General features: G+C 43.8%; 1 protein-coding gene across 1 annotated transcript in view; it reads left to right on the top strand.

Moving 5' to 3' along the window:
- Positions 1–3,376: 3,376 nt before the first annotated feature.
- LOC126150337 (odorant receptor Or2-like) overlaps positions 3,377–24,997 on the top strand; it is a 58,425-nt gene continuing 36,804 nt past the window's right edge. Inside the window, exons 1-2 of the mRNA XM_049915870.1 lie at positions 3,377–3,924; positions 15,838–15,937. Of these exons, the coding sequence (XP_049771827.1) occupies positions 3,377–3,924; positions 15,838–15,937 (648 nt within the window). The remainder of the gene's footprint in view (positions 3,925–15,837; positions 15,938–24,997) is intronic.

The following is a 24,997-nucleotide window of genomic DNA, read 5'->3' as shown; positions in this document are numbered from 1 at the left end:
TATTGGATTTCTCAGTCAGAAATTCAGTCACTAATGTGGCGAATTAGTGCCTGTAAGTTAATTTTGCAAATTAACAAATTGAAAATCATTATTAAAGCACTACAGAAGCATTTTTACGGCTACATCTATGAAAATTAGTATCTGACTTCTCGGTTAGGGAGAAAAAACGTAGCTGAGTGTTTTTGGAAACTGGATACATTTCATTATGAAAACATTTTTTTAAAGTTATATCTAAGAAAATTTGTGTTTGGCTTCTCAGATAGAATAAAAAAGATCGTGTTCAGTTTTTTTGGAAATTGGATAACTAAGTGCGTGAAATAGAAGAAGAAATTTTTTATGAAAGTATTTACTTACATTTAAAAATGTTTAAAGGTACCTCAATGGAAACTCCAGGATAGAATAATGACAATACTACGAAAGATTTGATTGCTACTCACTATATAGCGGATATATTGAGTAGCACTAGGCCACAACAAAAAGACTGTCAAACGCTTTCAGCCAAAAAGGAATTAGACAGCATTTGCATACACAATGCAAACCAGCTCACACACACATGACCATGGTCTCTGGCTGCTGGGGCCAGTCTAAGTGCCACTGGTGCAGGGAGGTCCCATTTCTGAAAAATAAGGTAAGCAAGAATTTTGTGTATTTCTGTGAATACGTAACAGGCTTTTCTCTTTTTCCTTTACGTAGTCACAGTGAGGGGTTTGCGACCTGCAGTAGTAGCAAATCTGTACACACTTTACTTGGAACCTTCGGCGCATCAACTCCCAATGCATGGCTATGTAATAAGTGGTTCTGTTGATTGATGCTGTCTGACGTTTATGGCTGCGCCAGTGGGCGATACTTGAGTAATGATGCTTCTCTAGACCACAAGGCAGTCGTCTGTTATACAGTGAACTCTGATATGATCTCTTTTGCCGACTTCGGGGGCGCTATTTATATGCACCCTATAGTCCCTATAGTCACCCACTTGTAAGGCTGAAATGGCGACCAGGCTTTCATTAAGACAACTGGTTGCCAAAGGGATGGACGTACTGACGACTGGTGCCAGAGCGGGTGTTTCAAATGGTTCAAATGGCTCTGAGCACTATGGGACTCAACATCTGAGGTCATCAGTCGCCTAGAACTTAGAACTACTTAAAATTAACTAACCTAAGGACATCACACACATCCACGCCCGAGGCAGGATTCGAACCTGCGACCGTAGCGGTCGCGCGGTTCCAGACTGAAGCGCCTAGAACCGCTCGGTCACTCCGGCCGGCAGATCGGGTGGTGCAATGCTGCAACAGCTGCTTTGTGCAGTCTGTGGCCGCTGTGCAGACATCAAGTAGAGACCTGAAAGTTCTGGCTAGTGGGGATTGCAACCGAGGAAGGACGTCAGTCGTGGACTAAGAATCTTTCGTTGTGGAGTTTAGAAACGTAATGTTTTTTCTATGCTTTATAATCATGGGACCAAAGACTCTTCGTCTTAGCATATAAGGTTAGTCTCTGGAAGTATTATTCTGGAAATAACTCATTTTCTCCAAGACTGTGTCCCTTTCGGTGCAAATTGACTGAAATGTACAGGGTGTTTCAAAAATGACCGGTATATTTGAAACGGCAATAAAAACTAAACGAGCAGCGATAGAAATACACTGTTTGTTGCAATATGCTTGGGACAACAGTACATTTTCAGGCAGACAAACTTTCGAAATTACAGTAGTTACAATTTTCAACAAAAGGTGGCGCTGCGGTCTGGGAAACTCTGTAGTACGATATTTTCCACATATCCACCATGCGTAGCAATAATATGGCGTAGTCTCTGAATGAAATTACCCGAAACCTTTGACAACGTGTCTGGCGGAATGGCTTCACATGCAGATGAGATGTACTGCTTCAGCTGTTCAATTGTTTCTGGATTCTGGCGGTACACCTGGTCTTTCAAGTGTCCCCACAGAAAGAAGTCACAGGGGTTCATGTCTGACAAATAGGGAGGCCAATCCACGCCGCCTCCTGTATGTTTCGGATAGCACAAAGCAATCACACGATCATCGAAATATTCATTCAGGAAATTAAAGACGTCGGCCGTGCGATGTGGCCGGGCACCATCTTGCATAAACCACGAGGTGTTCGCAGTGTCGTCTAAGGCGGTTTGTACCGCCACAAATTCACGAAGAATGTCCAGATAGCGTGATGCAGTAATCGTTTCGGATCTGAAAAATGGGACAATGATTCCTTTGGAGGAAATGGCGGCCCAGACCAGTACTTTTTGAAGATGCAGGGACGATGGGACTGCAACATGGGGCTTTTTGGTTCCCCATATGCGCCAGTTCTGTTTATTGACGAAGCTGTCCAGGTAAAAATAAGCTTCGTCAGTAAACCAAATGCTGCCCACATGCATATCGCCGTCATCAATCCTGTGCACTATATCGTTAGCGAATGTCTCTCGTGCAGCAATGGTAGCAGTGCTGAGGGGTTAACAAGTTTGAATTTTGTATGGATAGAGGTGTAAACTCTGGCGCATGAGACGATACGTGGACGTTGGCGTCATTTGGACCGCAGCTGCAACATGGCGAACGGAAACCCGAGGCCGCTGTCGGATCACCTGCTGCACTAGCTGCGCGTTGCCCTCTGTGGTTGCCGTACGCGGTCGCCCTACCTTTCCAGCACGTTCATCCGTCACGTTCCCAGTCCGTTGAAATTTTTCAAACAGATCCTTTATTGTATCGCTTTTCGGTCCTTTGGTTACATTAAACCTCCGTTGAAAACTTCGTCTTGTTGCAACAACACTGTGTTCTAGGCGGTGGAATTCCAACACCAGAAAAGTCCTCTGTTCTAAGGAATAAACCATGTTGTCTTCAGCACACTTGCACGTTGTGAACAGCACACGCTTACAGCAGAAAGGCGACGTACAGAATGGCGCACCCACAGACTGCGTTGTCTTCTATATCTTTCACATCACTTGCAGCGCCATCTGTTGTTGAAAATTGTAACTACTGTAATTTCGAAAGTTTGTCCGCCTGAAAATGTACTGTTGTCCCAAGCATATTGCAACAAACGGTGTATTTCTATCGCTGCTCGTTTAGTTTTTATTGCCGTTTCAAATATACCGGTCATTTTTGAAACACCCTGTAAAAGCAGTTTTCTAAAATTTAAGTATTGTAGCGCCACGTTATTACACGGAACAGACGTTGGAGCCCTGTTGCGCACTGTCGGTTTCAGAAGCCACTGCCTGAGGAGGGCGGGCACCGCGGCTGTGGCCGCCCTCTGGCGGGCCAGGTGCTGCACCTGCGGCTGGCCGGGCTGTGGCCCCACGCGCGGCCGCCGCTGCACCTGCTGCATGCGGCGCTGCTGCAGCTGGCCGCCGCCGCCTACGTGGCCGTCGCACACGCTGATGCACACGCTCGAGATCGTCGCTGGGACAGTCAAGGCGGGGCTCTTCTTCGGCAACAGGCAGGCCTTTTACCGTCTGGTGCAGGACCTGGATCTGATGGTGTCCGATGACTGGGACCGTCTGGAACTGGAGTCCGCACGGCGCTGGGCCCGCCGGATGACTGTGCCGCTGACTGCCTACATCTACACCCTCATCCTGCTGTGGCTGCCGGCGCCGCTGCTGGCCGGCGGCGACCAGAAGCTGCTGCCCGTGGTGCAGATCGAGGGAGTGGACTGGTCGCTGTGGCCCGGCACGTACGCCGCTCTCTACACTCTGCAGTGTGCTGTACTCCTCACGCAGGTCCCCATCGTCGTCGGCCTGGACTGCTTCTTCGTGGCGGCCGTGCTGCGCGTCGGGGCCCTGCTGCAGCTGCTGGGGCAGCGCATCTCTGGACTGCGGCTCTCTGGCGACGGTGCTGTGGACCTGGCTGGCGATGTGTGTCTTAAGAGGCAGCAGATGATGTATGCGGAGCTCCGTGCCTGCGTCAGGCGCCACCAGAAAATCACAAAGTAAGTGTGTATAAACTTCGATTCACACCTTATGGAACAGAATAGCACGGAATGTGATGGAACAGAACAGCAAAATATTCTACGTGAATTTTTGCATCCGTACAGGCCATGAACAGAACAGGACGAGACTGAACAGAATCAGAGTGTCAAAATTTGTCGGGAAAAAAGTTGACATTTACTCGTTTTGGGTGGAGGGGAGAGAGGGAGGGAAGGGAAGAGGGAAGGGGGTTGTAACAGAACAACATAATTGGACACATACGACGTTTATTTTGAATCGAGAATGTGCCTTTCCATAAGCCACTGACATTACCTTTCCTTGGTTACTCACGTAATAAACTTGCTAAACCACTTTTTGAGACTTCTTTTGCAACTGCATCTGCACTGTTGTTAGTGAGGTGAGGCTGTGAAACTTCGCTGCGTTTTGGCTAAAGAAGGAAAGTTTTACATGACAGCAAGAGAAATGTAGGGGTGGAGGGTCCCCCACTTAATACACTCCTGGAAATGGAAAAAAGAACACATTGACACCGGTGTGTCAGACCCACCACACTTGCTCCGGACACTGCGAGAGGGCTATACAAGCAATGATCACACGCACGGCACAGCGGACACACCAGGAACCGCGGTGTTGGCCGTCGAATGGCGCTAGCTGCGCAGCGTTTGTGCACCGCCGCCGTCAGTGTCAGCCAGTTTGACGTGGCATACGGAGCTCCATCGCAGTCTTTAACACTGGTAGCATGCGGCGACAGCGTGGACGTGAACCGTATGTGCAGATGACGGACTTTGAGCGAGGGCGTATAGTGGGCATGCGGGAGGCCGGGTGGACGTACCGCCGAATTGCTCAACACGTGGGGCGTGAGGTCTCCACAGTACATCGATGTTGTCGCCAGTGGTCGGCGGAAGGTGCACGTGCCCGTCGACCTGGGACCGGACCGCAGCGACGCACGGATGCACGCCAAGACCGTAGGATCCTACGCAGTGCCGTAGGGGACCGCACCGCCACTTCCCAGCAAATTAGGGACACTGTTGTCAGTGGGGTATCGGCGAGGACCATTCGCAACCGTCTCCATGAAGCTGGGCTACGGTCCCGCACACCGTTAGGCCGTCTTCCGCTCACGCCCCAACATCGTGCAGCCCGCCTCCAGTGGTGTCGCGACAGGCGTGAATGGAGGGACGAATGGAGACGTGTCGTCTTCAGCGATGAGAGTCGCTTCTGCCTTGGTGCCAATGATGGTCGTATGCGTGTTTGGCGCCGTGCAGGTGAGCGCCACAATCAGGACTGCATACGACCGAGGCACACAGGGCCAACACCCGGCATCATGGTGTGGGGAGCGATCTCCTACACTGGCCGTACACCACTGGTGATCGTCGAGGGGACACTAAATAGTGCACGGTACATCCAAACCGTCATCGAACCCATCGTTCTACCATTCCTAGACCGGCAAGGGAACTTACTGTTCCAACAGGACAATGCACGTCCGCATGTATCCCGTGCCACCCAACGTGCTCTAGAAGGTGTAAGTCAACTACCCTGGCCAGCAAGATCTCCGGATCTGTCCCCCATTGAGCATGTTTGGGACTGGATGAAGCGTCGTCTCACGCGGTCTGCACGTCCAGCACGAACGCTGGTCCAACTGAGGCGCCAGATGGAAATGGCATGGCAAGCCGTTCCACAGGACTACATCCAGCATCTCTACGATCGTCTCCATGGGAGAATAGCAGCCTGCATTGCTGCGAAAGGTGGATATACACTGTACTAGTGCCGACATTGTGCATGCTCTGTTGCCTGTGTCTATGTGCCTGTGGTTCTGTCAGTGTGATCATGTGATGTATCTGACCCCAGGAATGTGTCAATATAGTTTCCCCTTCCTGGGACAATGAATTCACGGTGTTCTTATTTCAATTTCCAGGAGTGTATTTACAGAAAAACGTGAGTGTAGGCTAGAGTGTAGGATGGCACTTCCCCTCCAGCGCTCGGCATTTCCCCTACAGTGCCTGCCAACCACCCCCACAACCGCTCTCCCCACACGTGCCTTGTCATCTGCACACCTACAGTCGCCATGGTATTCTGCACACACTACAGCATCAGAACTGAACCCCAATTTGTTATAGTGGATGATTTCATGATTTTAATCTTTACTTCATTATTTGCTTTGTTCTAGTGGCACTTTTCAAATGTCGCAAGATAACTTGGATATTTTTCCATTATCCTTTCACAGAAGAGACAAGACATCTGAAAGCAGATAATCACTTAGGATTTACAATACCTGGACAGAGAAGATTCCATACTGTGCTTGAATAAGAATATAAAGTGATGAAACAGTCTTCATGAAATTACCTTTTCTTAGTGTGAAATAAATCAGCTCTGTTAAAGAAGAAAATTGCGTTTCTGGTGTTGAAACTTCCTGGGAGATTAAAACTGTGTGTTGGACCAAGAATCGAACTTGTGGCCCATGGCTTTTCCAAGCAAGTGCTCTACTGATTGAGGTAACCAAGCACGACTCACGACTTACATTTAATGCTCTACTTCCGCCACTATCTTCCAATCCTCACAGAAGTTATCCTCCTTATCTTGTGAGAATAGCGCTCCTGTAAGAAAGGATACTGCTGAGACATGGCTCAGCAACAGCCTCGGTGATCGTACCACAATGAATTTTTTGTCTGCAGCAGAGTGTGCGCCGGTTCAAACTTCCTGGCAGATTCAAGGAGCTTCAGTCTTCCAGGAGATTTCAGATCAGCGCCCAATTCACTGCAGAGTGAAAATTCATTATGTTTTTGACGTTATTTTGTATTCAGCAGACAAAGCACAATAAACTCTGTCGAGAATATGCGTTTTGATTTTTTTCTTTGGCCATCAATAAACTTTGTCATTCCTAGTTACCTGATTCTGATTTTATATTCCGTCATTTTGTATCATCGATTGTATCTCACAATGTGACTTTAATCGTTACATACGAGGATAATCGTAGCAATGTCGTTTGACGTCCCATCTAGAGTGAGGATACATTAACGTCCACTTCTGAAGAGCTCCATTGTGTAGTTTCTTTTTACTGAAACGTAAATTCAAGTCTCTCGTAAATGGAGGACTACACGCATGATCAATCGCACTCTTGATAAATATCTTTCAAAGAAAGAAATAAAAGATGCCAAACACCCAGCTTCATTACATGGTATTATTCAGACTATCTAGTAAAAATAAGTAAAATACCACCATCGTAATAAAGGACGCTGCCAAAAATTCGATATTGAAATCGTAATCGAAGCTCGTGATTCCGTAGCAGCTATGTGTGAAGCCTGTAGCAAATTCAGTAGTCAGATATTTGCGAAAGACCTGAAAAAAGAAGCAACTATTAAATGCGTGTCCTGTGTAAAAGTACAATAACAGAAACGTGCCATACAGTATCTTGTGGGTCAGTACGGTGTTGAAATAGGAAATAGAACACATATTTCAGATATTAAATTCTGCGTTTAAAACTACGTGAGCGCTTAACCCAGGCTGTTGCCAAGCCATGTCTCCGCAATATCCTTTCTTACAGGAGCGCTAGTCTCACAAGGTGAGGAGGATAACTTCTGCGAAAACTGGAAGGTACTGGCTGAAGTAGAGCAGTAAGTGTAATTCGTGAGCCGTGCTTGGTTACCTTAAGCAGACTCGAAAACTTGTCAAACTCGTAAACCAGTCATGTTGGAAAAAGCACCAGTGGTACTGGAAATGCTCAAAGGAAAAAAGAAGGCACTCATCGATTAACTGTCTGCTAGAGTCCCACGAACACGATACGCACGCAGCCTACGCTGTCGATAAACAGAGCACATCCGTCTCCTAAGAGGGATAAAATAATGGGCACAAAGTAAACAGGTTAGTTTTTCAAGCGTCCGTATGTTGTTGGATCTTATAGCATTGTCTACTTCTGGGACTTGCACATTGTATATACAGTTTTAATGTTCAGCTTATTCTAAGTCAAAACGAAATGGACTGGTAGAATAGTACCGTCTCTGTCTCTACTTTCAAGATAACAAACCATTTCACAAGTTTTATTATCATTCAATGAACTTTCTTCCACTTCATTAAATGATTAATAAATTAATTGAAGTAACTTTGTTGTTGTTGTGGCCTTCAGGTCGAAGACTGATATGAAGCCGCTCTCCATCCTAACCTATTCTGTACAAGTCTCTTCATTTCTGAATCACTGCTGAACCCTATATTCATTTGAATGTGCTTACTGTATTAGAGCCTTGGTCATACTCTATTATTTTTATCCCCACATTTCTCTACATAACCAAATTAGCTATTCCTCACCGTCCCAGTATGTGTCCTGTCAAACAGTCACTTTTTTTGACAGATTGTGCACGCATTTCTTTTTTATAGAAATTAATTCAGTACCTCCTTATTAGTCATTCGATCTACCCACCTAATCTTGAGCATTTTTCTGTAGCACTACATAACAAAATCTTATATTTTCTTATTTTCTGAATTCCTTATCGCCCACGTTTTACTTTTCTGCAAGCTTATACTCCAGAAAAATAAGAAATCTTTTTTCTCTGAAATACTTTTCTTCCTATTGCTAGTCTGAACTTCATAACCACTTAGCTTCACACATCAGTTAATTTTCTACTAGAATATCAAAACTCATCTTCTCGTGTAGCATTTTCTAATCTAATTCCATAAGCATCAGCTGTCGTAATTAAACTACATTCTGCTACGTTGTTATTGTTTTGTTGATTTTCATCTTTTAACCTTTTTTAAAGACGCTATCTATTCCGTTACACTTATCTGCCAAGTTCTTTGCTTCCTCTACCAGGATTGCCCTTTTTTTTTTGAGTCATCAGTCTTCTGACTGGTTTGCTGCGGCCCACCACGAATTCCTCTCCTGTGCCGAACTCTTCATCTCAGAATAACACTTACAACCTACGTCCTCAACTGTTTGCTGGGTTTATTCCAGTCTCTCTCTTCCTCTACAGTTTTTCCCTCTACAATTCCCTCTAGCACTATCGAAGTCATTCTCTGATGTCTTAACAAATGTCCTATCTTCCTATCCCTTCTCTTTGTCAGCGTTTTTCACATATTCCTTTCGTCTCCGATTCTGCGCAGAACATCCTCATTCCTTACCTTACCAGTCCACCTAATTTCAGCATTCGTCTGTAGCACCACATCCCAACTGCTTAGATTCTCTTCTGTTCCGGTTTTACCACAGCCTATGTTTCACTACCATGCAATGTTGTGCTTCTAACGTACATTCTCAGAAATTTCTTCCTCAAATTAAGGGTGATATTTAGTCCTAGTAGACTTCTCTTGGCGAAGAATGTCTTTTTTCCAGTGCTAGTCTGCATTTGATGTCCTCGTTGCTCCTTCTGTCATTGTTTAACTTGCTGCCTAGGTTGTAGAATTCCTTAACGTCATCTACTTCGTGACCATCAATTCTGATGTTAAGTTTCACGCTGTTCTCATTTTTGCTAATTCTCATTACTTTCGTCTTCCTTCGATTTACTCGCAACCCATATTCCGTTCTGATAAGACTCCACTCAGCAGATCATATTAACCTTCTTCGCTTTCACTCAGGATAGCAATGTTATCAGCGGATCAAATCCCTGATGTGCTTTCAGCCTGAATTTTAATTCCACTCTTAAACCTTCGTTTTACTTCCATCATTGCTTCTTCGATTTACAGATTGAACAGAAGGGGCGAAAGACTCCATCCGTGTCTTACATCGTTTTTAATCAGAGTACTTAGTTCCTGATCTTCCAGTCTTATTATTCACTCTTGGTTCCTGTTCATATTGTACGTTACCCGTCCCTCCCTGTAGCTTACCCCTATTTTCCTCAGAATTTCGAGCATCTTGCACCCTTTGACATTGTCGAACGCTTTTTCCAGGTCGACTAATCCAGTGAACGTGTCTTGATTTTTCTTTAGTTTTGCTTCCATTAGCTACCACAATGTCGGCATTGCCTCTCTGATGCCTTTACCTTTCCTAAATCCAAAGCGATTGGTGTCTGACACATCCTCAGTTTTCTTTCCCATTCTTCTATGTATTACTCTTGACACAAACGTGGATGCACCAGATACAGGGTCTTTCAAAAATGACCGGTATATTTGAAACGGCAATAAAAACTAAACGAGCAGCGATAGAAATACACCGTTTGTTGCAATATGCTTGGGACAACAGTAGATTTTCAGGTAGACAAACTTTCGAAATTACAGTAGTTACAATTTTCAACAACAGATGGCGCTGCGGTCTGGGAAACTCTATAGTACGATATTTTCCACATATCCACCATGCGTAGCAATAATATGGCGTAGTCTCTGAATGAAATTACCCGAAACCTTTGACAACGTGTCTGGCGGAATGGCTTCACATGCAGATGAGATGTACTGCTTCAGCTGTTCAATTGTTTCTGGATTCTGGCGGTACACCTGGTCTTTCAAGTGTCCCCACAGAAAGAAGTCACAGGGGTTCATGTCTGGCGAATAGGGAGGCCAATCCACGCCGCCTCCTGTATGTTTCGGATAGCCCAAAGCAATCACACGATCATCGAAATATTCATTCAGGAAATTAAAGACGTCGGCCGTGCGATGTGGCCGGGCACCATCTTGCATAAACCACGAGGTGTTCGCAGTGTCGTCTAAGGCAGTTTGTACCGCCACAAATTCACGAAGAATGTCCAGATAGCGTGATGCAGTAATCATTTCGGATCTGAAAAATGGGCCAATGATTCCTTTGGAAGAAATGGCGGCCCAGACCAGTACTTTTAGAGGATGCAGGGACGATGGGACTGCAACATGGGGCTTTTCGGTTCCCCATATGCGCCAGTTCTGTTTATTGACGAAGCCGTCCAGGTAAAAATAAGCTTCGTCAGTAAACCAAATGCTGCCCACATGCATATCGCCGTCATCAATCCTGTGCACTATATCGTTAGCGAATGTCTCTCGTGCAGCAATGGTAGCGGCGCTGAGGGGTTGCCGCGTTTGAATATTGTATGGATAGAGGTGTAAACTCTGGCGCATGAGACGATACGTGGACGTTGGCGTCATTTGGACCGCAGCTGCAACACGGCGAACGGAAACCCGAGGCCGCTGTCGGATCACCTGCTGCACTAGCTGCGCGTTGCCCTCTGTGGTTGCCTTACGCGGTCGCCCTACCTTTCCAGCACGTTCATCCGTCACGTTCCCAGTCCGTTGAAATTTTTCAAACAGATCCTTTATTGTATCGGTTTTGGGTCCTTTGGTTACATTAAACCTCCGTTGAAAACTTCGTCTTGTTGCAACAACACTGTGTTCCAGGCGGTGGAATTCCAACACCAGAAAAATCCTCTGTTCTAAGGAATAAACCATGTTGTCTACAGCACACTTGCACGTTGTGAACAACACACGCTTACAGCAGAAAGGCGACGTACAGAATGGCGCACCCACAGACTGCGTTGTCTTCTATATCTTTCACATCACTTGCAGCGCCATCTGTTGTTGAAAATTGTAACTACTGTAATTTCGAAAGTTTGTCCGCCTGAAAATGTACTGTTGTCCCAAGCATATTGCAACAAACGGTGTATTTCTATCGCTGCTCGTTTAGTTTTTATTGCCGTTTCAAATATACTGGTCATTTTTGAAACACCCTGTATTAAGGCGATTGTGTGATAATTCCCGATCTTCTCAGCTCTTGCTGTCTTCGCAATTGTGTGGATGAGAATTTCCCGAAAGCCTGATGGTATATCACCAGTTTAGCACATTATACGCCCCAATGTGAATAGTAATTTGTTGCCACTTCCCCAAATGACGTTAGAAATTCCGATGGATTGTTATCCATCCCTTCTGCCTTATTTCATCTTAAGTCTTCCAAAGCTCTTTTAAATTCTGCTTGTAATACTGGATATCCTACCGCTTCTATATCGACTCCTGTTTCTTCTTCTATCAAATCAGACAAATCTTCTACCTCATAGAGGCCTTCAGTGATCTCTTTCCACCCATCCGCTCTCTCCTCTGCGTCTAACAGTGGCATGTCATTGAACTCTTAATGTTACCTCCCTAGATTTTAGTATTACCGAAGGTTGTTTTGACTTTCCCATATGATGAGTTAGTCCTTGCGACAATCGTTTCTTTTTCGATTTTTCACATTATTCCTGCAGCCAATCTTAGCTTCCCTGCGCTTCCGATTTATTTGATTCCTAAGCTACTTCTGTGTCTGTATTCCTGAGTTCCCGGAACATTTTTGTACTTCCTTGTTTCACCGATCGACTAAAGCACTTCTTCTGTTACCTATGGTTTCTTTGCATTTACCTTCTTTGTAGCTACATTTTTCTTTCCAACTTCTGTGATTGCCCTTTTTAGAAATGTCTATTCCCTTTCATTTGTACTGCCTACTGAGAAGTTCCTTATTGCAGTACCTATAGTCTTAAAGAGCTTCAAGCGCATCTCTTCATTCCTTAGTACTTCTGTATTCCACTTCTTTGGGTATTGATTCTTCCTGATTAATCTCTTAATCTTCTTAAACTTCAGCATACTAGATTGTGATCTGAGTCTTTATCTGCTCCTGGCTACGCCTAAACAATCCAATATCTGATTTCGGAATTTCTGTCTGACCATGATGTAAACTAACTGAAATCTTCCCATATCACCCGATCTTTTCCTCCTGCTCTTGTAATTCTTGAACAGAGTATTCGCTGGTACTTGCTGAAATTTATTACAGAACTCAATTAATTAGTCTTTGTCAGCTCCCATTCCTTGTACCAAGCCCATATTCACCCGTAACCGTTTCTTCTACTGCATTCCCCCATGACTACTAGATTTTCATCTCCCTTTACGTACTGCATTACCCATTCAACATCTTTATATACTTTCTCCGTCTTTCGTTTGAGACGTTGGGATGTATGCCTGAAGTATCATTGTCCATGGTGGTTTGCTGTCGATTCTGATGAGAATAACCCTATCACTGAACTGTTCACAGTAGCACACTATCTGCCCTATCTTCCTATTCATAACACATTCTACTCCTGTTGATATTCCCTGTATTCATCTGACCAGAAATCCTTGTCGTCCATCCATTCCACCTCACTGCCCCCTACTGTATCTAGATCAAGCCTTTGCATTTCCTTTCTCCCTACCACGTTCAAGTTTCTTACAGTCCACGCCCCGACTCTTAGAACGATACCCTTTCGTTTGTTATTCATTCTTCTTAACATGATCACTTCGCCTGTGCAGTCCCCTCCCGGATATCCGAATGGAGATACCATAAAGACAGTTTTTCAGTTACAGGCCACATGGGCAGCTTCCCACGCCAAGGGCGAGAGAGTGCCCTGAATCACCGTCCGCTCCTCCACCCTCTGTGGCAAGGTCGTTGCCAGAATGAGGGTGACATCTTATGCCGGAAGTCTTCAGCAGCCAATGCTGATTATTAATCAAAATTTAAGCAGTGACGGGGTCCCAATCCGAGACCGAGAACGGTTTCATTACTAACCAAAGATCCGCAGATCCATCTCGAAATATGTTATCATTTGCGAACCTCAGTTTTTATTTTGGCTCCGTGGACCTTAATTCCCTTACTCACTCATTCCTTGATTTCCGTTACTGCTAGGTTAATGTACATATTGAATTACATGGAGGATAGGCTGAACCACTGTATCACTTCATGCTACATTATAATGTCAAATGGTTCAAATGGCTCTGAGCGCTATGAGACTTAACTGCTGAGGTCATCAGACCCCTAGAACTACTTTAACCTAACTAACCTAAGGACGTCACACACATCCATGCCCGCTTTTAATGTCCTTATTGTTCACTATACAGGGTGAGTCACTAACTGTTGCCACCTACAATAAATCCGAATGTATGATAGTCGCTGAAAAGTTTGTGGGACAAATGTTGCATGGGGCAACGGGGGCCATTATGTCGTTGGTTTTTTTCTGCTAGGTGGGGTCGCTTCAGAGATACGAAGGTCAGCTTTGTTTTTTTAAATGGGATGCTACAGTTTGGTGCTTATTTTATGATAGCGGCTATCGAGACGAATCCAATGGCGTGTAACAGTAAGGTCTTTGAAGGTCACTGATGGTCATAAAGGCGGCATGGACGTTCATTTACAGAAGGTGTTCGAAGTGATGACCATTGGTATCAATGCAGTGCTGCAATCTTTTCATCATGGACTGAGTGTTAGTCCTTATCACTTCGGCCCTTATCGAAGCACATGCTCTGACAATTCTCTCTTGTATATCGTGCAAATAGCAAATATTTGCCGAATGCGGTGTATCCATCTAACGTGCCATTGACAGGCAAACACCATTCGACGGTTTCGCAATACAATACTAATAGGAACGCTGAGACTAGTTCGTCGAATCAAGTGAACGTGAATGATGTATTTCTTTAAAGAACAAGTCGATATGCTTCTCGTTTACGGAGAATGCCAACGAAATTCAGTGCTACAGACTTACACACTGAAAGATATGCTTAACGTTCTCACCCTACGTGTCGTACATTTAAGTATGTGTATGATAAATTGAGGACAACAACGCATCGGAAGGAAAATTACTAACGAAGAAACGGAAATTGGTATTCTTGCCACTGTGGTCGGAGACCCTTGTGTTAGTTCGCGCCAAATCGCAAGGGAACCTGGCGTGAGCCAGAGTAGTAGTGTTCGTGTTCTGCATCGACCATATCAGTCTCCACCAAGAATGAACTGTTACAGATTGTGTGCGTCGCATTGAATTCTGCCGATGGGCTCAACTTCAGATTCAGAGGGATGACACATTTATTAATTTGATTTTATTTACTAGCGAGGCTACATTCACGAACCGTGGAAATGTTAATCTGCATAACATGCATTATTTTGAAACTGAAAATCCGTATTGGCTGCGGAAAGCTGCACATCAAAAGCCGAGGTCGGTGAATGTATGGTGTGGGTTACTGGAGGCCAGATTTATAGGCCCCTATTTCATCGAAGGAAGTCTTAATGGTAGGAAGTACACCACGTTCCTGCAAGAAACATTAGGTCTGTTATTGGAAGAAATACCTTTAGGAAAAAGGAACAGAATGTGGTTTTAATACGATGGGTGTCCGGCACAATTTTCGCTGATGGCTAGAAATGAGTTGCAGAGACACTTCCCAAATCGTTGGATTGGACGCAGAGGAGAAGTGTCGTGGCCGGCTCGTTCGCCAGACTTGATGCCTCTGGAATTTTTCTTATAGGGATTCGTAAAAGACATTGCTTATAAAGACGTTCCAACTACACCTGAACGTATGCGAGGGACAATTGTCAGAGCTTGTACTTCTATAAGTGCCGATGTGATAAGGAATACCACTCAATCCATGATAAGAAGATTGAAGCACTGCATTGATACCAATGGTCATGACTTCGAACGCCTTCTGTAAATGGACGGTCATCCCACCTTTGTGATCTTCGTTGACCTTCAAAGACCCTACTGTTACACATCATTGGACTCGTCTCGATAGCCGCCACCGAAAGTAAGTACCAAACTTTAGCACCCCATTTAAAAAAAAACAAAGTTGATCTTCATATCTCCGAAGCGACCCCACCTAGAAACAAAACACCAACGTCCTATTATGGTCCCCGTTGTCCCTTGCAACTTTAGTCCTACAAACTTTTCAGCTCCTATCATACTTTTGGAGTTATTCTAGGTGGCAATATTATTTTCCTTTTTTGTTGTCATTGGGTAAGGCCTTTAGTTCCCAGAAATATAATCTTTTATGAATAGTAAGCTAATTGATGTAAAATGATTTCCTTATAATTTATGTTAATATTAATAAATTAGTGACTACCTTGGTTTGACAGTGTTTTAAATTTTGAGCTTAATCTGAGATTGTTTCTGCAGTCAGTGTGTAGAGCCAGAGTTCAATAAATTCAAACTCTGAATGAATATCGACGTGCCTGTGAAGTGGGGATGTAATCGGCCGGGGTCCAGAGTGTGGTGCATGTTCTGCAGGCTCCTGCACGACTTGGAGGCCGCCATGAGCACCATGGTGCTGGTGCAGTTCTCCATCAGTATGTTCTGCCTCTGCATGGACCTCTACCAGCAGATCCAGGTGAGGGAAATTACCTATGAAGCGTGCTTTTCAGCATGTGTTGTTTATTTTTAAACAAACACAAGCAGGCCTGGATCATTGGCGAGGGGGGGGGGGGGGGCAACTGGGGTGTCTCCCTCTAGCGGCAATTTCAGGGGGAGCCAAATTCATATTCTTGAAGAAAAAGCTTTTTTTCACGAAGCGCCTCGCATCCAGCGCACGTCAATCTATCGATTATTCACGTGATTTTGAAACGCATCCCTGTTGATTTTTTAATATTTTTGAACACATTCTAAGCTGATTTATCAACGAATCATATATTTCTTTTTCAATGCAGTGTATGTGATGTCTCTGCCAGGGGAATCTCCGTCGCAGACAAAAGGGACGGGGCTATATGAGCCGAGCCGAATAAATCCGAATGGGTGAATGGCAGCATCTACAAGCAGAAAAACAAAAAAAAATAAAAGAAAAACCATTTAAAGTGCATTGTAGCTGGTTGATATTTATTCGCTGTGGACTGCAGTGTCATCAGCGAATCTTAATATTGATATCCTTTCACCTTAAATTTTAATCCCACTCTTGAACCTTTCTTTTATTTTCGGTACTGCTTCTTCGACGTATAGATTGAACAGCAGGGGCGAAAAACTACACCCCTGCCTTACATCCTTCGTCCTCGGTCTTCAACTCTTATTGTCGCCTCCTGGTTCTATTGTATATTACCCGTCTTCCCCATAGATTACCCACATCTTTATCAAAATTGCGAACATCTTGCACCGTTATACATTATCGGACGGTTTTTCCAGGTCGACACATCCTATGAACGCTTCTTGATTTTTCTTTAATCGTGCTTCGGTTATCAAGCGTAATGTCAGAACTGCTTCTCTGGCGCCTTTACCTATCCTAAAGCCAAAGTGATCGTCATTTAACACATCCTCAATTTTCTTTTTCATTCTGCTGTATATTATACTTGTCAACAACGTGGATGCATCAGCTGTTAAACTGATTGTGCAATAATTCTCGCACTTGTCGGCACTTGCAATCTTCGGAATTGTATGGATGATGTTTTTCCGAAAGTCTGATAGTACGTCGCGTCTCACACATTCTAGACACGAACGTGAATCGTCGATTTGTTGGCACTTCCAGCATTGATTTTAGAACTTCTTATGGAAAGCTATCTATCCCTTCTGCCTTATATGATTTAAATCTTCCGAGCTCTTCTAAATTCTAATACTGGGTCCTCTATCTCTTTCCTATCATCTCCTGTTTCTTCTTCTATTACTTCATTAGATAAGTCCTCCCCCCTCATACATGGCCTCAATGTACTCTTTCCACCAATTCGCTCTCTTCTCTGCATTTGATAGTGGAATTCCCATTGCACTTTTAATGTTACCGCCCTAGCTTTTAGTTTCACCGAAGGTTGTTTTGACTGTATTATGTGCTGAGTCACTCTTTCCGACAATCATTTACTTTTAGATTGCTTCACGTTTTTATACAGCCATTTCGTCTTAGCTTCCCTGCCCTTCCTATTTATTTCATTCTTAAGAGACTTTTGTATTCCTTTTTTGCCTGCTTCATTTACAGTAAAGGAATACAAACGTCTCAAAAATGAGATCGACAGGAAGTGCAAAATGGCTAAGACAGGATAAATGTAAGGATGTAGAGGCTTATCTCACTAGGGGTAAGATAGATACTGCCTACAGGAAAATTAAAGAGACCTTTGGAGAAAAGAGAACCACTTGTATGAATATCAAGAGCTCAGATGAAAACCCAGTTCTAAGCAAAGAAGGGAAAGCAGAAAGGTGGAAGGAGTATATAGAGGGTCTGTACAAGGGCGATGTACTTGAGGACAATATTATGGAAATGGAAGAAGATGTAGATGAAGGTGAAATAGGAGATATGATACTGCGTGAAGAGTTTGATAGAGCACTGAAAGACCTGAGTCGAAACAAGGCCCCGGGAGTAGACAACATTCCATTAGAACTACTAACGGCCTTGGGAGAGCCAGTCCTGACAAAACTCTACCATCTGGTGAGCGAGATGTATGATACAGGCGAAATACCCTCAGACTTCAAGAAGAATATAATAATTCCAATCCCAAAGAAAGCAGGTGTTGACAACTGTGAAAATTACCGAACTATCAGTTAAATAAATAGCGGCTGTAAAATACTAATGCGAATACTTTACAGACGAATGGAAAACCTGATAGAAGCCGACCTTGGGGAAGATCAGTTTGGATTCCGTAGAAATATTTAAACACGTGGGGCAATACTGACCCTACGGCTTATCTTAGAAGCTAGATTGAGGAAAGGCCAACCTACGTTTCTAGCATTTGTAGACTTAGAGAAAGCTTTTGACAATGTTGACTGGAATACCCTCTTTCAAATTCTGAAGGTGGCAGGGGTAAAATTCAGGGAGCGAAAGGCTATTTACAATTTGTATAGAAACCAAGTGGCAGTTATAAGAGTTGAGGTGCATGAAAGGGAAGCAGTGGTTGGGAAGGGAGTGAGACAGGGTTTGTAGCCTCTCTCCGATGTTACTCAATCTGTATATTGAGAAAGCAGTGAAGGAAACAAAAGAAAAATTCGGAGTAGGTATTAAAATCCATGGAGAAGAAATAAAAACTCTGAGGTTCACCGATGACATTGGAATTCTGTCAAAGACAGCAAAGGACTTGGAAGAGCAGTTGAACGGAATGGATAGTGTCTTGAAGGAAGGATATAAGATGAACATCAACAAAAGCAAAACGAGGATAATGGAATGTAGTCGAATGAAATCGGGTGATGTTGAGGGTATTAGATTAGGAAATGAGACACTTAAAGTAGTAAAGGAGTTTTGCTATTTGGGGAGCGAAATAACTGATGATGGTGGAAGTAGAGAGGATATAAAATGTAGACTGGTAATGGGAAGGAAAGCGTTTGGTCGTGCGGTTCTAGGCGCTGCAGTCTGGCACCGCGAGACCACTATGGTCGCAGGTTCGAATCCTGCCTCGGGCATGGATGTGTGTGATGTCCTTAGGTTAGTTAGGTTTAACTGATTCTAAGTTCTAGGGGACTAATTACCTGAGAAGTTGAGTCCCATAGTGCTCAGAGCCATTTGGAAAGCGTTTCTGTAGAAGAGAAATTTGTTAACATCGAGTATAGATTTAAGTGTCAGGAAGTCGTTTCTGAAAGTATGTGTATGGATTGTAGCCATGTATGGAAGTGAAACATGGACGATAAATAGTTTAGACAAGAAGAGAATAGAAGCTTTCGAAATGTGGTGTTACAGAAGAATGCTGACGATTAGATGGGTAGATCACATAACTAATGAGGAGGTGTTGAATAGGATTGGGGAGAAGAGAAGTTTGTGGCACAACTTGACTAGAAGAAGGAATTGGTTGATAGGACATGTTCTGAGGCATCAAGGAATCACCTGTTTAGTATTGGAGGGCAGCGTGGAGGGTAAAAATCGTAGAGGGAGACCAAGAGATGAATTCACCAAGCAGATTCAGAAGGATGTAGGTTGCAGTAGGTACTGGGAGATGAAGAAGCTTGCGCAGGATAGAGTAGCATGGAGAGCTGCATCAAACCAGTCTCTGGACTGAAGACCACAACAACAACAACGAGAGACTTTTATCTCTGCATTCCTGAATTTCTCTGGACATTTTTGTAGTTCCTTCTTTCATGAATCATCTGTGTTATTTCTTCTGTTACCCATGGTTTCTTCGCAGTTACCTACGTTTTTCTCTCCAACTACTATGATTTCCCTTTTTTCAGAGATGTCCGTTTCTCTTCAACTGAACTGCCTACTGATCTATTCGTTATCGCAGTATCTACAGCCTCATAGAACTTAAAATGTGTCTCTTCATTCTTTAGTACTTCCGTATCCCACTTCTTTGTCCTTTTATTCTTCCTGACTAGTCTCTTTACTTCAGCCTATTCTTCATCATGACCAACTAGTTATCTGAATCTATGTCTGACCCTGTGTACGCCTTACAATTCAATAACTGATTTCGGTATCTCTGCTTGACCATGATGTAAACTAATTGAAATCTTCCCTTTTCCAAATTCTTGAACAGAGTATTCGCTATTACTAGCTGAAATTTATTGCAGATCTCAAATAGTCTTTCTCCTCTCTCATTCCTACTACCATGCCCATATTATCCTATAACCAACTCTTCTGCTCCTTTCCCTACAACCGCTTTCCAATCCCCCCATGACAGATTTTCAACACCCTTCACGTACTGAAATACCCGTTCAATATTCTCACATACTGTCTCTACTCTTGTTATTCAGCTTGCAACGTCGGCATGTATACCTGAACCATTGTTGTCGGTATTGGTTTGCTGTCGATTCGGATAAGACAACCCTATGACTGAACTGTTCACAGTAACACACTCTCTGTCCTACCTTCCTATTCATAACGAGTGCTACTCCTGTTACACCATTTTCTGCTGCTGTTGAACTTACCCTCTACTCATCTAACTAGAAATCCTAGTCTTCTTTCCATTTCACTTTACTGACCCCTACAACATGTAGACTGAGCATTTGCATTTCCCTTTTCAGATTTTCTGGCTTCCCTACCAAATTCAAGCTTCTGACATTCCACGCCCCGACTCGTAGAACATTATCCTTTGGTCGATTATTCATTCCTTTTCCCATGGTCACCCTCCTTTTGGCAGGCCCCTCCCAGAGATGCGAATGGGGGACTATTCGGGAATCTTTCGCCAATGAAGAGATCATCATGACACTTTTTCAAGTACAGGCCACATTTTCTGTGTATAAATGTTATGTGTCTATAATGCAATGATTTCCATTGTCTTCTGCACCCTCATGCCGTTGATCATCGCTGATTCTTCCGACTTTAGGGGTAGTTTCCCACCCCAAGGAAATATATGGCTTTGGGTATACATATATGCTACTACAGATGAATATGTCATATGAACAAAGCCAGTATTTATTAAGCATTAGCTGATATTAAGAAATCTCAATCTAAAACGAAATACATTTTTAAATACTTGGTATCAGAAGTTATGAACTGTCTATCGACGTTTATGTTGCGACTCGTTGTCTTAGAGACAAGTACTACAAAAGCGACAACGGACATATTTTCTTCAACAGGGCATTAAATATCAAGTTTTCATGAAAATTAGTCGCACACGTGGGTGCTTCATGTGGTATACTTTTGACAACACAGATACTTGTACAACGTAACAGGAAACCGATTTTGGGAATAGTGTTACAAATGTTTGTCAATTTCTTGCGAAGTATACAAAGTCCACCAAAACTTTCTGGAGCACTAAATTAAATGTTACTATTTTTAGGGACAAATTAACAGCGAAATTGTAAATGCAGTAGCTGACGTGGAATAAGCAGTTACCTTTGTTATGTGAGTGTTATGAATGAAGTATTGCAATTTCATGTTGACCTGACAGTCCCCTTCTTCAGTTATCATCGTAGGCCACGACATGAGATTCATTACCTGCAATGGGTAAATAGCCTTCAGTCACTCACCGATCGAAATTTTTTACCTAACTATAACATGGTGGGTGAAGTAGGCGCGGTGCCGTTATGACGTCTGAGGCCAGAGTTCTGCATCCAGGTAGTCCATAGGTCAAGAGGCGCAATTCACACTTCAAGAGACGCTAGTACACCCGAGTCGCCAACGATATGCTTGCTACATAGCTCAGCTGGGAGAAAACCCATCAAGCATCAATTCCTGCATGCTGTAAAGACGTGCTAAACGGTGAAAGCAGCAAGAAATAGAATAGACTAATTTCAAGTACAGACAAACAGGCATAACAGAAGTAACAGCGGCCAGTTCTAAAGGAACTTCATTTTGGTGCTATGCACGGGGAAATATCTTTGCGGACTTCAGTGCGAGGCATGAGTAACATAGGAGCAAATATCCTCTGTGTAGCAAAGTAGCTCATTGCACTTAATAAAGGCAAGCCTTCCGTTCCAGATAGCATAGCAATGAGGTTCCTTCCAGAATATTATGATGCAATAGCTCCATATTTAGTAACCACAAACAACCGCTCGCTCAACGTATATCCACACCAAAAAACTGGAAAGTTGCGGAATCCACACCAGTGCTCAAGAAAAAAAACGGGAGTAATCCGATAAATTACAGACTCGTATCACTAATGTCGATTTGCAGTAGATTTTGGAAGACATACTGGGATCAAACATTAGTAATTACTTTGAACGTAAAGGCCTGTTGACAAACAGTCAGCACGAATCCAGAAAGTATCGTTCTTGTGAAACACAGTGAAAGATTACCCGCAAACCTCCTTGCCTAGGGACGCCAGATGAAAGCTGATGTCGTTAAGCCCTGAATGAAAATTGCGCAACGAATAACTGGGGAGGGGAGATTGAGAGCTCTACCTAGAGAGCGTGCCCTTTCTGTACGATAATAGGCAAGGGGCTGGAGGGCTCACACGCTGATGTGTGGGTCCCTGCATTCTATATCTTTTATTTTAAATGAATTCCATTTAACCTGACTCCTTTGTGATTTTTAGGGTATGTTAAAGATTGATGACAATTAGTTATTTATTTATTTTAAACATTATCACTCGAGTTTACAGCGATTGCAGCAATTGATCCAGTTTACAGATATTATAATTTTACAACTTATAGCTCGGGTATATTATAGCCTATACTAATCTGCACGCACATTTCTACGGGCAAGACGGACTTGCGTTGGCCAAATGCATACCACCAAAGTCTCCCAATATTTTTCATGGGATATCCACTATGTGAGGAGGATAACGGGCAAACTGGGGACTAGATACATTAACACAGGGGGGTCAAATTTCCGAAATTAAACTAGAACATTCATTTCCTTACACAATCCGAAGCTTGAAATAAAAGAATTAGTGCAAATATTCAAATACCTCTCTTCCACGCGTGAACATCGAGACAGACGGACTGACGGCACGTCTGCTCACTTACCCTTCTTGGGCCCCGGTGGAGGGGATGGTCGAACCACTTGGCCGTGACCAACCTCTCCACTCGAAATCTTGTGACACTCGAACGTCTTTGACTTTTACCTGCCTGTGCTGCCTCTCTGACCCACTACCCAGGAGTGAGGTTGGCACTATTGTACTACAGAACTACTTCCCAGCTAAGATTTGGCCACGCTTTATGAAAAGGTGTGAGGAGGATTGGGTTAGTTCGTGGGAAGATTAACATTCAAGTACAAGAAATGCTGATACACGACACATATAAATACGTATTATGAAGCCTGACACATTTCTTTCCACCCGTCCACATGGGTTCTGTTGCACCCGTGGCTGGCCGCACCATGCAATAAAATTGGCGGCGGAGCCGCCTCCATTTGTATTTCCCCTGTGCGAGCGAGCAGCGAAACCTGGCCGAAATACTAAATGCCTTTCTCCAAAGCTGTTTCACAGAGGAAGACTGCACTGTAGTCCCTTCTCTAGATTGTCGCACAGATGACAAAATGGTAGATATCGAAATAGACGACAGAGGGATAGAGAAACAATTAAAATCGCTCAAAAGAGGAAAGGCCGCTGGACCTGATGGGATACCAGTTCGATTTTACACAGAGTACGCGAAGGAACTTGCCCCCCTTCTTGCAGCGGTGTACCGTAGGTCTCTAGAAGAGCGTAGCGTTCCAAAGGATTGGAAAAGGGCACAGGTCATCCCCGTTTTCAAGAAGGGACGTCGAACAGATGTGCAGAACTATAGACCTATATCTCTAACGTCGATCAGTTGTAGAATTTTGGAACACGTATTAAGTTCGAGTATAATGACTTTTCTGGAGACTAGAAATCTACTCTGTAGGAATCAGCATGGGTTTCGGAAAAGAAGAGCGTGTGAAACCCAGCTCGCGCTATTCGTCCACGAGATTCAGAGGGCTATAGACACGGGTTCACAGGTAGATGCCATGTTTTTTGACTTCCGCAAGGCGTTCGATACAGTTCCCCACAGTCGTTTAATGAACAAAGTAAGAGCCTATGGACTATCAGACCAATTGTGTGATTGGATTGAAGAGTTCCTAGATAACAGAACGCAGCATGTCATTCTCAATGGAGAGAAGTCTTCCGAAGTAAGAGTGATTTCAGATGTGCCGCAGGGGCGTGTCATAGGACCGTTGCTATTCGCAATATACATAAATGATCTTGTGGATGACATCGGAAGTTCACAGACGCTTTTTGCATATGATGCTGTGGTGTAGCGAGAGGTTGTAACAATGGGAAATTCTACTGAAATACAGGAGGATCTGCAGCGAATTGACGCATGGTGCAGGGAATGGCAATTGAATCTCAATGGAGACAAGTTTAATGTGCTGCGAATACATAGAAAGATAGATCCCTTGTCATTTAGCTACAAAATAGCAGGTCAGCAACTGGAAGCAGTTAATTCCATAAATTATCTGGGAGTACGCATTAGGAGTGATTTAAAATGGAATGATCATATAAAGTTGATCGTCGGTAAAGCAGATGCCAGAATGAGATTCATTGGAAGAATCCTAAGGAAATGCAATCCGAAAACAAAGGAAGTAGGTTTCAGTACGCTTGTTCGCCCACTGCTTGAATACTGCTCAGCAGTGTGGGATCCGTACCAGATAGGGTTGATAGAAGAGAGAGAGAAGATCCAACGTAGAGCAGCGCGCTTCGTTACGGGATCATTTAGTAATCGCGAAAGCGTTACGGAGATGATAGATAAACTCCAGTGGAAGACTCTGCAGGAGAGACGCTCAGTAGCTCGGTACGGGCTTTTGTTAAAGTTTCGAGAACATACCTTCACCGCCAAGAGTCAAGCAGTATATTGCTCCCTCCTACGTATATCTCGCGAAGAGACCACGAGGATAAAATCAGAGAGATTAGAGCCCACACAGAAGCATACCGACAATCCTTCTTTCCACGAACAGTACGAGACTGGAATAGAAGGGAGAAGCGGTAGAGGTACTGAAGGTACCCTCCGCCACACACCGTCAGGTGGCTTGCGGAGTATGGATGTAGATGTAGATGTAGATGTAGAAAGGTTTCACGATGTAGTAATCGATGGAAAATCTTAGAGTAAAACACAAGTGATATCTGGCGAGGAACAGTTATAGGACCTCTGCTGTTCCTAA

Source organism: Schistocerca cancellata, chromosome 2 (genome assembly GCF_023864275.1).
Source record: "Schistocerca cancellata isolate TAMUIC-IGC-003103 chromosome 2, iqSchCanc2.1, whole genome shotgun sequence".
Lineage (NCBI taxonomy): Eukaryota > Metazoa > Arthropoda > Insecta > Orthoptera > Acrididae > Schistocerca > Schistocerca cancellata.
Note: the sequence above shows the minus strand (reverse complement) of the source record. Positions and strands in the feature narration are given on the sequence as shown.